The sequence below is a fragment of the Lepidochelys olivacea genome (genome assembly GCF_965140295.1).
Source record: "Lepidochelys olivacea isolate rLepOli2 genome assembly, chromosome: 3".
NCBI lineage: Eukaryota > Metazoa > Chordata > Testudines > Cheloniidae > Lepidochelys > Lepidochelys olivacea.
Genome location: NC_140413.1, coordinates 149,857,343 through 149,871,526, shown reverse-complemented (window position 1 = coordinate 149,871,526; position 14,184 = coordinate 149,857,343). Strand labels below are relative to the sequence as shown.

Genomic DNA, 14,184 nt, shown 5'->3' with positions numbered 1-14,184 from the left:
TCCAACCCTCTCATACTGCGACAATGACCTTTACTGTGCAAGCTCCCCTGCACTATGGCAGTGACCTCACACGTGCAAGTTCCCCAACACCCCTGGAACTGCAAGAGTAACCTCTAATGTGCAAGTTTCCCCCCATCACTGCAACAGTGGCCTTTAGCATGCAACTCCCCTACCCTCCCTCAAGCACCGTGGAATTTAGCTATGCCCCTGGGGTGAAAACCCTTCTCAAGAAAATTGCTCGGGGATCTTTACCGAACAGGCGTGGGCAGAATACCAGTTTTACGCCCCATCTAAAACACAGCGCCTCATAACGCCATGCTACTAGGAGTTTGGTAACAACTCAGGAAGAGCACCTCCCCATGAAGAACCTACACCACTTCCTGGAAGACGTCCCATTCAAGCACTGGTCCAGCCTCACCCTACTTAGAGGGGTTGCTCCTAGGGCAAGTTATTGCGCAGCAAGTTGGGGCGTGAATCTATGCATATCAAATAACACAGCAGTGTCCAGGAAGACAAGTGGAGGCAGAATGTGGGTCCCCAGCTGTGAGCTGCTAGCAAAGCAGTCATTAAGGGGTGTTGGGATCCTAGATTTGCTCTTCTCCTCTAGCTTATGCAAGCGGAGATGCTTTGATGCATTGTCCGTTATTATTACAACGTGTGAATGTCTTTAGTTCTCTTCCTCTTCTAGGCCACAAAGGAGTGAACATTTAAAACTTATACCAACATAGCAATATCGGTCAGGGGTGTGAAAAAACCACACCCCCTAGTGATGTAGCTATGCTGACAGAAACCCCAGTGTAGATGCAGGTATGCTGCCAGAAAGTGCTTTGGTCAGCATAAAGAAAAGGCGTACTTGTGGCACCTTAGAGACTAACACTACAAGTCCTCCTTTTCTTTTCGTGGATACAGACTAACACGGCTGCTACTCTGAAAATTGGTCAGCATAGACAATGTCATTCAGGGAGGTGGTATTCCTACACTATGCCAGCAGAAAAACTTCTGATGGCATCTGTTGTGTCTACACTATGGGGCTATGCTGGTATAGGCTCTGTAATGTAGACATAGCCTCAGATTTTATACCCAAAGCACAATTAAACCTCTGGAACTCATTGCTACAAGACATAACAATTCAAGTCAAGAGCTTAGCAGAATGAGACATTTATGTGAATAATGAAAACATCCAGGGTTACATTAGAGAGGAGACAAAAATAGAAGGGATAGAAACTGTTCTGTTTTAGGGCATGCATCAGCTTCTAACTGATAGGGATAGGAGGAGACTTCACCTGGGGACAGGTAATTTCATAACAGTCCACTGCAGCGTTTCTTGCACCTTCCTATGAAACAGCCTTTGTTAGCCACTGTCACAGACAGGTTACTGGGCTAGGTTGACCACTGGCCTGAACTTGTGCAGCAATTCTATGTTATTGTTTTTCCGTGATAGGGAAGCTGAGCTCCCTGCAGTTGACAGTGTTTGTAAATAGCTCTATATTTGGATGAGCCCCTAACAGACATGACCCCGAATGATCTTCAGGGATGATCCCACTACACTTTTTCTAAGAATCACGGTTTGCCCTAGTGCCCTTGGCCAAAAATATTCCCTTTCTCTTCTTGTTGTCTCCCTCTCAACATCTCCAATGGTGCCCTAGTCCCTGTACTTTGAGGACTGGATGATATGTGGCCCTGTAAGTGTACAATAGTGTTCTTATTCACTTCCCCTCCTATAAAATATAGTGTTGGTTGAGTATGGCTGTGGCATCCCACCCCAGAGGTGGCTGCATTTCAGCAGAAAGGGGAGCAGTCCCTTCATATGCCCAATCCACGACGTGCTTTGGCATGAGGAATGTGATAGGACTCTAAAACATTATTTACAGCAACACAGTCAAAATAATAATCCCCTATTTGTTTCAATTCCTTCCCTGCATTGCTGACAGCACCTGAGGCTATTGAAATGGACAGAAACTTTAACACCTCATTGATTTGGCTGCACTGATGCTGTCTGGTCACTATGTATGCTTCTCTTCGCTAGTTTCATTTCCTGGTTCTTCTGTATTAACATGAGGCAAGCAGCTGCGTCTAGATAAACCTTCTCCATTAGTATTATTATTTCTTTGTATTACCATAGGACCCAGGAGCCCGAGTCATGGACCAGAACACCATTGTGCTAGGCACTGTACAAACACAGAACAAAATGATGGTCCCTGCCCCAACAAGCTGACCATCTATGTATCAGACGAGACAGAAGATGGATACAGACAGATAGATGCGGGAGTACAAGGAAATCATGAGACAGTATTGGTCCACATGATGGACAGTGGTATCCGTGTACTCACCCACTGATGCTGCTGTTATTTGTTTGGGTCTCTGATGAGGTTTATCTAGAATCAGCCATTTGCATTTAAATTCTTTTGTGACTCCTGTCAGGAGGCTTACAAGCCCCACACTGACCTGGAAAGGGTTAACGGCCCACTGGGAGCTCACTCAGCTCCCCCCCCCGCTGTTCCTGTAGTGGATATCAGGCCTGAAGGAAGGGGCTAAAAAGAGCGCAGGCTCAGTTAGGGGCTGCCTGGGTAGGAAATCAGACCAACAGCTCTCACTTGGGGAAAGAAAAGTAGTTGGAGTGAGGCACTGAATGAGACTACTGCTTGTCAGAGCTTCCCTGCAGGGAAGGGAGATCCTGACGCGGGACTATTTGGATATACCTGGGACACACTGATGGTTCTTAAGCCAGGTCATGGCAGGGGGTGCCTCACCTGAAGCGACGTGGGTTGTGGGATGAACAAATAACACTGTAGGAGCTCAGAACTAGACCCAGCTGGGACAAAGACACCTTTATCTGGTGTTTGTTCTGGACTGTAACTTTGGATTCTGCTACCCCAGAAGGGGGATGGACTTTCGTGGTGACCTGGCCAGAGGGCTGAGCTATGTAAGCCACCAGAGCCGGCTGGAAATTCTGTTGGGGAAACTGAGGCTGGGTGGATGCAGTGCCATGCTGTGCCATGAGGAGGTGCACAGGGGATGGCGCACAGGTAATGACCGTCTCCCACCATTTACAAAACCTGAAAAGTTGGCCCATGGCCGTCGTTGCTCTTAAACTGTGATCTGCCCATGTGCACCTAGCTAAGCTCACTGTATGTAGAACTTGTGGGTCCAGCCTCACCGACTGGAACCTGTGCCTGTGCTTCCTCCCTGTCCTGGTGCACTGTGAATGAATGTACTGTCAGCAGTGTGCATGCAAACTCAATGGGCACAGCCTCTGCCCTGCTGTTTCAATAACAACAACCTTCTGGCCCCTTCCATCCAAGGATCCCAAAATGCTTTACAGACACTAATGAATTCAGTCTCATAACCCCTTCAACCTCCCAGGAGCTGGGTCAGTACCAGTGTCACCCCGGAGAGAGTGGAAACTGAGGCACATAATAGGGAGGGAACTGAATCAGGGTCACACAATGAATCATTTGCAGTGCTGGCAACAGAATCTAGAAATCCAGTGCTTTAACCACAACCCCTTTCCCCCAAGCTGGGGCTAGAACGTGAGTCCCAACCTGGTCTCCAAAACGCTGATCCTTCCTCCTAAAACTTGCCAAAATGTGACCCTGCAAACCAAGTTCTGCTCCTGCTGCCGCCAATGGGAGTTTTGCCTCTGAGCGGCGTGGGACCTGGATTTGGCTCAGAACATAGATTTCTTCACTCTGCTGCAGTGAGATTCCCACCCTAGCAGTGTGCCTTTAATGAGCGGAACACAGAGCACTGCGTGTAGAACATCAAAGAGAAATGCAGCCTGGGTGCATGCAGTGAGGGGAATGGTGGCTGGATAAAACCCTTCACATTTCCATCGAGAACCTGTCTTTCTCTTGCTCCTGGAGTACAAAGAACGCCAGTTACTCCACGGGTGCGCAGGGAGGGGCCGGCTGGGTTCTAGAGCCTGGGGATGGGTCTCTTGGGCAGAACTAGTTTCCAGGCAACAGCCTGAGCACAAAAAGCTGAGGGCTGGCTGTGTGTGTGATGGAGCTGGGAGCTTCAGCTCTGACAGAAGCAAGTCCCAGCCCTTCTCTGAATCACGACACAGAATCGCATCAGTGTTCCATCTGCAGGGCTCAGGAGGCAGGGAGTGAAAGAATGACACAAAAAGAGAGAGGAAGAAGAATGGGAAAGAAGGAAGGGAACACTAGTGGGAGGTCCTGTTCACAGCTCTGCTGAATCCTCTCTGCTCCTCAGCCCTTTGTAGTGCAGCCACAACAGCTCCCTGGCTTTCTCTTCTGCCCCCACCCCCATGCCCGTTTTCCCAGCTCAGCCCTGCCCAGCATTACAAGATCTCCCAGATTCCCCCTATGCTCTGCTCCCTAGCTCAGCCTGCCCTGTAGAATTGTAGGAGTTCCCTTTGTCCTCTATTCCCTGGCAGCCCTGCAGCATCCCAGGAACTCCAGGGCCCTCTGCTTCCCTCTTCCAGCTCCCCAGTAGAGCAGTTCCATTGGAGCCTCGCAGCCCGGGAGGTTTCACAGTGCAGAAGGGGGCCACCCAAGAGGTGTTCCCCAGCTCCCCGCTTACAGATTATGGGGCACAGCCTGACCCAGAAGTCCTGAGTCTGCTTTATGATGTAGCAGGACAGCTCCTGTAATGCGGAAGGGCATCAGAGCACAGAGGGCCCTGGAGCAGGGTGACCCTCGGCCTCTGGCAGATCCTTAAGGTCCATGCTAATCTCAAGGTTTGTGTGGGGTTCAATGGGAAATGATGAGCACATTTGTAGAAATCAGGCCTTGTCTGCAGGTAACTCACAAACAGAGAAAAGGAATCAACCAGATAATTCAATGTGCTGTATTGGCAGATTGGGGTGGGGGAGTCAATCCTGGAGAAAGATGGGCCCCAGGCCATGTGGGGCTTTGGGGTTAGTGAGCAGCACCTTGAATTTCACCTGGTGGCCAGTGCAGGGTGTGACATGCTCTCAGTGGTCTGCCCTGCTCAGGAGGCAGACACCACTTGCTGAAGCTTCCAGGTAGCTCTGTGGCAAGTCTAAGGCAAAGCCCTTTGCAGTTACCTATCCAGGGCATCAGAAGCACTGCAGGCAAAGCCTTTATCCCAGGAGCTGGGTTCAGAAGAGCTCTAGTCCACGCATCAGCCTACTCCTGGGACTACGCAGCATTTAAATACTGCAGTGCTTTACAGGGTCACAGTAACCCTGCTACAAATTGTACACACACACACACACACACACACTCTCCTCACACTGCAAATTTACTCTCGGTGAAAGAGCAACAACTCCAAAGCTATCACCCCAGAGGAAATTCTGCTAGAGCTGCCCGCAGGGGCTACCAAGGAAGTGGGGCCCTTCCTCTGGGCCCCTGGCTTTAAAGGAGAGAACCGGCGATATGGAAAAGTCCAGAACACCAAAGAAGCCGGCACAGGGGAAATCCTTTTACTGCCAGAACAGCTTCTCTCTCAGGAGTGGAGACTGCACTACGAGTGCAGCCGCGATCTGCCCACTGCAGCCCAATGAAATGAGGCGAGAAGTTTGCCCTACTTCATTGTAAACAGGGTTTCCCTCTAGCTGAGCTCACTGTAAGCATCCTCCACTGGCTGCACTACTTAACATCCCGGAGTGCTTAGCAACTCTGTTCTTACACCTGCACCTTCTTCTACTACTAACAGACAGGAGCCAGGCTTCCTGGCTTCCATCCCTGGCTCGGACACTGGCTCACTGCATGATCGTGATCGAGACCCTTCACCTCGCTGTGCCTCAGTTTCCCACTCTATATGGGAATAATGATCCTGAACCCAGTGGGCTGTGGAGGCTGAGTTCACAGATATGTGTGAAGTGCTTTGAGATGCTCAGATGGGAAGGGCAAAGGGTGACATTACTATTTTCACCTCCCATGCCCTGACACAACAATAGCTACTTCACCCAGGTTCTGCCTCTGACATCATCACCGAGATTAAAGACGCTGAAATCCAACGCAAGCGGTCAATGCTGCTACTGATGCCTGAGGCAGAACGGACCCTGTCTTCCTCTCCTCCACTTGCACAGGCTGCTGCAGGAGCTGACAGAAGCAGAACTTATACCTGGCAGTGAAGTGATTGAAAGAAACATGGAGAGCAGGAGGCGGAGGAACAAAATGACACTGTTAGTCATCGTTTGGACTAAACTCTTTGAAAGGTTCCCTGACCTTGCGATCTGGGGAATCCCCTTCTCCAGCATATGGAGCCCTGCAGAATGGGCTGTATGGGACAACCCAGCTCCCAGGAGTCCAGCTGGATGGCCTAACCAGCCCTTTTCCATTCCTAGCTTCACTGCTGCTCCAACTTTGAATACAGAGCCAATTGAGAACCCCTTTGAGCTCTGTAGAGGACTTGTTGCTCTGATCAGAACTCTTTCCAAACAGCCCATGTCTATGATCCGTCTACTTAACAAGCGACCAAACTGTTCCCTGCCACCTGGGCTCCTGCACTTTCCCCTAAATGGACCCAACCCATGCCCAACTCTGCACCAACAGTTCTTCCCTGCTGCTGCCCTCCTCCACACACATCCCCCTCCCCCCACCAATGTGATGGCTACATTAGGAGAAACAGATCAACTGCAAGGGAGCTAGGAAAAGGATTTCCCACCTGTCCTCCATCTCACCAGCAAAGAACATCCTCGATCTCTGGACATGCATCTGCCTCCCAGTCCATCTCCATGACCTTATACCACTCAGCTTTCCAGTGTCATCCAAGTATGGACTGGCCAGGGGCTTGAGGGGGTTATGTGTCCCAGAGACAGAGCTCCAAAATACTGAAGTCATGAGCCCCAAGGCACCAGTGTGGAGTTCAGGTGGCTCCTGCATGGAGCAAAGGGGCAGTGCATTGCAGGTTAATCTGCTGGGAGTCATTAGCAGCAGTTTCCATGGCTCTGCCTTGCAGATTTACTTACATCAGATAAGAGAATAATAAGCCTTGTGCCTTCCCTGCAGCAGCAAATCCCCAGAACAAGACTTGGAGGGGCCACATTCTGCCCAGGGTCACACCTGGGAAACCCCACTGATTTCAATGGGCTGGCCCCTGGGTTGGCTGTCCCTTGTCTGACTCAGTGTGGGTGTCAGCCCCCATCTGAGCAAACCCTGCAGCTGTGCCCCACATCCCTACACCCTCACTGTGGTGCTTCCCAGAGGAAACATATGGCTCACCCAGGGCTGGCAGTGCTGCCAATTGCAGAGGGACGGGGAAGGCTGTGCATCCCGGACAGAGGGAGACCTGCAGGGAACCTGCTCAAGCAGTGATACCACGGCTTCCAGATTACACAGGGATGTGGGGAGGGTTTGTTCTACCCACAGAAGTTACTTGAGAATGGGTGCAGGTACCCATAGTTTATTCCCAGGCTTCAGTGCTTGCTGGGGTTGAGGACAGGCTGGAATTGCCACAAATGGATGTCTGAGCGAATCCAATCTGACTTATACCTCATCAGCGTGGATAGGATGGCACTGGGTTCTGCAGAACCAGGCCGCAGTCTGAGAGCTTGGGTGTTAGTGTGATAGGGAGAGGGTCCAAAGTCATCCCTGGTTGGACTGCATGGCTAAGTGGTACTGGTTCAGCCCAATTTGCATATGGCAGACAGGAATTTTTTTGATTCCCTCCAGCCCTCAGGTAGCCTTGGGGTTACACAGAGCAGTGGCTGAAATTGTACCAGGTTTCGGGGAAATCGGTGCCCTTGTATGGGATGTGACCATGCAACGCACAATCAAGGAGGGCAGAGCAACTGTAGTTCCCCTCACTTTCATCTCCATGTTGCCTAGTATCCTGTCATTCTCTCCAGTGTCCCCAACAGGCTCTGCCCACGGGTCACCTACAGCTGGGAGCTGGGCATGTTCCTCAGGGGCTCGGTCTTTGTCAACAGTGAATGCAGCAGCATGTCCTGCCAATCTCAGTGCAAGAATGTTCCATCCCCAGCAGGACCTGAGGCCTCGGACAGGCTCTGTACAGAGGCAGCAATGCTTCCACCTAACCTTTGTGGTGACTGGGCATTTGAGGGGATATGTTGCTTTTCCAGGTCTGGCCTGATGGGTAGGGATCAAAAGTCACCACAGTGTGATGGCTGTCTGGTACCTATGTGAAATGAACACATGGTATCTCTACCTGGTTCCCAGAGGACAGCTTTCTACATTATGAAAAACGCCAGCATGGCTGTGTAATCCACACTAAGAGAGTAAGGGGCTTTGTCCTTCTCTAATGGAGGTTCCATATAAGGAGATAAGAGCCTACTATAGCTGCTGACTAAGGGAAATACTCCTTTAGCTCAAGCAGTGGAGTAGCTCATGCGTTTAGCACTATTGGTCCCAGACTCAAACACTCCTGTCAGCCCGAACTGGATTATATTATACTGACATCCTTGTTGGCAGCCTCAGCAGACAGATCAAAGGCTAGACTATCTTCTCACAGTCCCCAAGGCAGGGGACGGCATGTGTGAGGGATGCTAACCCTGGCATGGCTCATGTTAGACTTGCTCTACACATAAAGGCTGTCATTCTCCAGAGCTCTCATTCCAGCACCATTCACCAGTCCCTATGATTACATGAAAACAACACTGTTGGTTTAAAAACACACACGCACACACGACTCAGTTCCCTTAGAGGCAGCATCACAGTCAGCTTCCCTCTGGGGACCTGGCTGTTCAGGTTTACCTTGTCCCAACCCAGGGTAAGCATCTCCCTACAATACAAAATCACCCCACAGTTGGCTCTAATTCTCAGTATCTGCTCAACAGAAGCCCTGGACTTGGGAGACTAATGGTCATGGAATGGGAGTGGGGCAAGGTGGTCAGGAGGAGTGTGGGTCAGCAGGACAGCTGTGTGCAGGGAACCCAGGGCTGGAATAGCAGGAGGGGTGCAAGTCAGGAGTGAAGGGCAGCAGCAGAGCTGTGTGTGCAGCACTTGCATAGCTTCCCTGTCCTTCCCTCTTTTTCCTGCTCCAGATGGTGCTCGAATCTCCCACGAAAGCATTCACAATTAAACACGTTTTTAGAAAAGTGTGTGCGTGTGTGCCTCCCAAGTAAATGGAGGGCAGAGAATACTGGGATTATGCAGCAGCCAACAACTGTCACCCCACCCTCCCAGCTGCACCCCTACTCAGCTTGTGGCTGTTAAGAACAGCTGGAGTCACTCTCTCCCACAGTATTGACTAACTGCATTTCTGGCTGTGTGTATTCCAAGAACAGATAGCTCAGGCAAGGACCAACCCCACAGCTAGAAGACCAGAGTATTTAATCCCCAGACAGATGCTCACAATATGGCACTGCCCCACAGATCACTGGTGGGTCATCTTGGTCAGCATTCCTTCATTTCCTGGGGACTCTAATAAGTGAACATGCTTCTCTCTGGTAAACAAAAGGATTCCCCAGCATCCCCCGTGCCTCTGGCTGCCTGCAGCACATACATATAGCTCCTTGCTGTTCCGTCTCTGATGCTTGGGCTCTGCAAGAAGGCCCATCCAGATGACTACAGCACAGCAGCATTCCTGGGGCCAGGGGGCACATGGCTCCTAGCCTGCCCTAGTCTGCACTTCATGCCTCCCCAGCATTCAATCTCCGCCCCCGCCCCCCGCTGCCGCAAAAGCCCACAAAGAGCAGCTGCATCTCCCTTGCATCCCAAATCCCTGATGCGCCCCATGGAGCAGCAGCTGGGGAATCCCTCTAGCTTCCCCGCATCAGCAACCCCCCTTCCTCAGGGCCAGTCCAACTTCCTTTAGGGAGAATCATGCACTTATATGCTGGCCCCCGGCACGCTGCCAAGAGGGTTTCCCATGTTCTTACTGGGCACCACAACTTCCTTCTAATGCGATAAGCCAACACCTTTCAGGTCAATGCCCAGTGCTTTCCCCTTGGCAGGAACAACAAGCTGGTGCTTTCATCTGTTCCTTCTGCCTCCCAAAACATTCAACCCTTCCATGCTAACCCATGCATGTCCCCCTGCATTCAGATCTCCTGCCTCCCCTCAGAGCTTTTCAGTCCCTGTGTTTGTTTGGTTTTTCCACTTCAGAGCAGTACAGGCTCACCTACCATGGTGATAAGCACAGAATGAAACAAGAGTGAGAATGGAGAGAGGGATGTTTAGATTGTAGGTAGGGAAAGAGCTAGATCGTTCCTATGGATGGTGATTACCTAGATAGATCTCGCACCCACAGGCTGGCTAAACCTGCCCTGTCAGGTGTGAGGTAACTGGGTTAAGGGGGACCAGCGGCCGGACAAGGGCTTCCCCTAGCTGTGGCAAGTCCGCACTGCTACCCACCAGACTCTGGCACAGTCCCTTACAGAGACCCCCTCAGCCTAAATTTGCAGCTGCTATAAGAAGCAGGACTCCATTACCTACAGTTTACTTGCACATGCTTACACCAATGGAAAATTTGCTCCATGCCATTGGCCAGTCTTAACTATCTCCTACCCACTGAACCATACAAGTTAGATCAAGGGAAGCCCCGTTAGGTCTCCTCCTGTCCGTCCCCGGGGAACCAGAGCAGGAGGGATCCCTTATTTTCTACTGCCTTGTGCCAGGCCCTGGGGCTCCAGCCCTTTGTGGAGGGAGGATTCCCCAGCATCGTCCATCCAGCCTACCTTTCCCTTTGTTCAATTTCATCCCGTCCTTCCTAGTTCTCAGCCATCGCCCCCACCCGGGGGGTCTGCACCCCGCAACGCTCGCAGCTGGTCCCCGTCCCCCAGCGCCCATAAGAGCTTCTCCTCCCCCGGCCAGCGGGAATCCCCCGGCCCGGGCCCGAGTGAGCCAGGATCCGGAAAGGGGCTGCACTGCGGGGTGCCCTTCTCTGCTCCCCCCGGGGCGCCCGAGCCCAGCCCGGCCCCTGGCGCGAGCGGAAGCTGCCGTACCTGGATGCAAAGCCCCGGCCCGCTCAGAGCCGGGGCGGGACCCCGCGGAGCGGAGCCTCAAGCGCTGCCCCGCCCGTGCCATGCAAAGCCGCTCGCATGCAGCCGGTGAGCCCCAAGCCGCCGCCCGGCGGGGCGGGCACCTCGCTCTGTCCTCACCTCCTCTCGGGCCCCCTCCGCCTCCTCCGGAGGCGCCGAGGTGCTGCTGCCTCTCTCGCCGGCCGCGGCCGCCGAGGCTGGGGGGGACATGGCGGCGGGCGGCCCCCCGGCGCGGTGCCTCCCAGCTGGCCAGCGCTGGCGCCCGGCAGGCGCATTATCCCGCCACCAGCCAGGCGCTCGCCGAGCGGCGGGGCGCCGGGGGACGCCGGGGAGCCGCCGCCGCCGCCGCCGCGCCCGGCATGGCCCCAAAGCCCCGCGGCGCTGGGCGGGCGGTCGGCAGCTCGCAGCCCAGCCGCCCCACCATGGACAGCGCGCTCAGCCGGGCCGCGGCGGGCGCTCCAGCCGCAGGGCTCGCCCGTGCCCGGGCTGCCGCAGCCCCCGAGGCTGAGCGGGGAAGCCGGGCGGGGAGAGGGGACGAGGAGGGGGAGGGAGGAAGGGGGGGGCAGGCGGAGAAGCGGGGAGCACGCGGGGGTGGGAGGAGGGGGCAGGGGCGGGGAGCGCGGCCGCCCTGGCTCCTCTCTCTCCCTCTGCCGGGGAGAAGTGTCACCTTGAGGCTGCGGCCGCCGCGCCGCCTCCCTCCCTTTGCGCCGCGGGAGGGACCCCCGCCCCCGCCCCTTCCCCGCGCGCCGCCCCCGCCCCTTCCCCGCGCGCCGCCCCGCCTGCGCCGTGCGCGGGAGCCGCCGAGCTCGCCGCAGCCCGGCCCCGACGCGCGGCTGCTGCTGGGGCGAGCGCGGGCGGGACGACAGGTGGAATCGTGCCCGGGGCCTGGCACGTGGTCTGAGGGACCCTGCGGGGGGGGGGAGCGGGGCGGCTGGGGGGCCGTGGAGCCCCCCCCCCGCCGGCACACACTCCCCCCTACCGTTGTGTGGGTTGCTGACGGCCACTCCCGCTGCTGTCGGGGAGCCCAGGGAGGGCGAGGCACACCCCACACCCCCGCCCACGTGCAAGGGAGAAGCAGGGCTGGGGAAGGCTCTGCCGGGAGGGCAGGTGCACTTCAGGGTGGGGGGGGGGACTTCGGATGGCTGAAAGGAAAATCTCTGCCCCCTCCCCAGGTTGGGCGGGACCAGACAGTCTTTCCCATCCCATCGCCAGGCAGTGAAATGAGCGTGGCAGGTCTCAGACCCGTTCCTCGCGGGCAGGTGTTCAGCTCACAAACCCGGGGAACTGGATCGTTGCTAGCAGCCTCCTAAGAGGCCAGAGTGACTGAGATCCCCTCCTCCTTGAAGGTTGGTTACCCCAGGCAGGACCGGCTCTGGGCACCAGCAAAGCAAGCAGGTGCTTGGGGCTGAACAGTTCCAGGGGCGGTGTTCCAGCCATTCTTTTTTGTTGCTTGAGCAGTTGCCCTCTCCGAGCTTGGGGAGGCAAAAAACCTAGAGCCAGCCCTGAGATACATTGGTGGGTGAGGCTGTGAAGGAAATTTAACCTGCTGTGCTACCTGTTCTGTGGCTAGAGATTTTTAGGCTTAGGCCTGGCACTCTGGAGCCTTTTTTTAGCACTGAATGGTTGTGACTTTCAATAGGTGTGAGAATGCCTGAGACAGGCAGCTGCTTTGAGGGGACACCATTAGGGGTTTAATGAATCTGAGCCACATGAAAATAGACTCCATGGCAGGGAGCAAACCCTGGGGCCTTCAGTGCCCAAAGCACAAGTCCCCTATACGTGAATTAAGGGGGAAACTCTTTATCGAGTGTAAGTTGCGGGCATTTATCCTCATGGGTTTGAGCCACTCAGAGGAGACGTGATCCATCTATGTAGGTGCTGATAACTCACTGATGCCATGATATCATGTACATAAGGTTAAACCGATTATTATCAAAAAAATCCCAGGTTTTACAAAAACTATTATTTGTTTATTTTCTGATTTTCACCCTCCTTTTTCATCATCCAAATATACATAAAAAACCCCTTGTTTTATTAGGAAAATACAATACATTGCACGGGATATATGTATTACGGTAATATATTTGTCTGGGTGGATATGCAAAGCTGCCTGTTGAAGTAAGGCTGTGTATTAGTCTAGATTGAAGATACACACAATTAACAAACAGGCACACATGCAAGCTCTAAAGTGCCTGCGCATCTGAACGTAGTGATGAATCTCACGCCCACCACATACACGTTTCAAGCTGTTAGCAGATAACGGTTTAAAGACTTGACACACTAAAATGGGAAGAAAATGAAAATCTATATCAGAATAGGTTTCAGAACACAAGGACATATTCAAAAGTTTTAAAAATACAAAAAGGAGAAAAGGATGAAATTTGCGCTGCAAATGATGCGGCACAATTATTACATGTAAATATTTATAGGCTAGTAGTTCTAAGTCTACAACAGTAAACTGTTTATTCAAATGAAACGTTTTATTTGGGGACTAGAGATATATTGTTTTCTTAAACTCAGAGGTGGCATTGTGTTTTGAGTTCTGTTTTAGTTCTGAAGCAAACCACATTGAATTCCATTAATGAAGCATTAATCTACTGAATACTTTTTCCCCTGTCCTTCCGTCCACCAGAATAAACCCTGATATTTGTCCAGAAAAATTAATACATTTTTCCACCGATTTTCACCTGTTCTTGTTGTTGTAATAAACACCAACAAATTCCTGGGAATGATTAAATAAAATAAAAACCAAAAATGATGGGCCCTACATGTACACTAAGCCAACCTATTACAGGGGAGCAGGCTCCCTCAATCCCCCAGTGGGTTCTTCTTTCTGTCCAGCTCAGGAGAATGAACACAAACACCCAGTTCACCATCACATTCATTCTCCTGCGTATCCCTCTCCATGTCTCTGTCTCTCTCTCTTTGTGTCACTCTCTTCCTGTCACTTGTTCTCCCTGTCTCTCTGGAGTTCAGCTCAGAACAGCATCAGAAAGTTAGGACTCTTCCCCCAACCCCAAAGCTGCTCCCAACCTCTTTGTACTGCAGATTCGTTGAAATCCATTTGTTCCCGGAGTTCTCTGGTTACTGGCTGATTGTAACCAGAACTGTGTCACCACAGGAACTAGTAGGGTCACCAGATGTCCCAGTTTCATCGAGACAGTCCTGATATTTGGGGCTTTGTCTTATATAGGCACCTATTATCCCCCCACCCTCATCCCGATTTTTCATTCTTGCTGTCTGGTCACCGGGCCTAGGAACCAGCTAGATTTCAAGACTTCCTCCTCAGGCTCAAATCATGGAGCTCAGAG

At 52.8% G+C, this 14,184-nt stretch overlaps 1 protein-coding gene across 1 annotated transcript in view; it reads right to left on the bottom strand.

The window, feature by feature from the left end:
* Positions 1 to 11,162, bottom strand: part of TMEM151B (transmembrane protein 151B) — a 29,977-nt gene extending 18,815 nt beyond the window's left edge. The window contains exon 1 of the mRNA XM_084622682.1: positions 10,994 to 11,162. Within this exon, the coding sequence (XP_084478808.1) occupies positions 10,994 to 11,083 (90 nt within the window). The 5' untranslated portion in view covers positions 11,084 to 11,162. The remainder of the gene's footprint in view (positions 1 to 10,993) is intronic.
* Between the last annotated feature and the right edge of the window lie 3,022 nt (positions 11,163 to 14,184).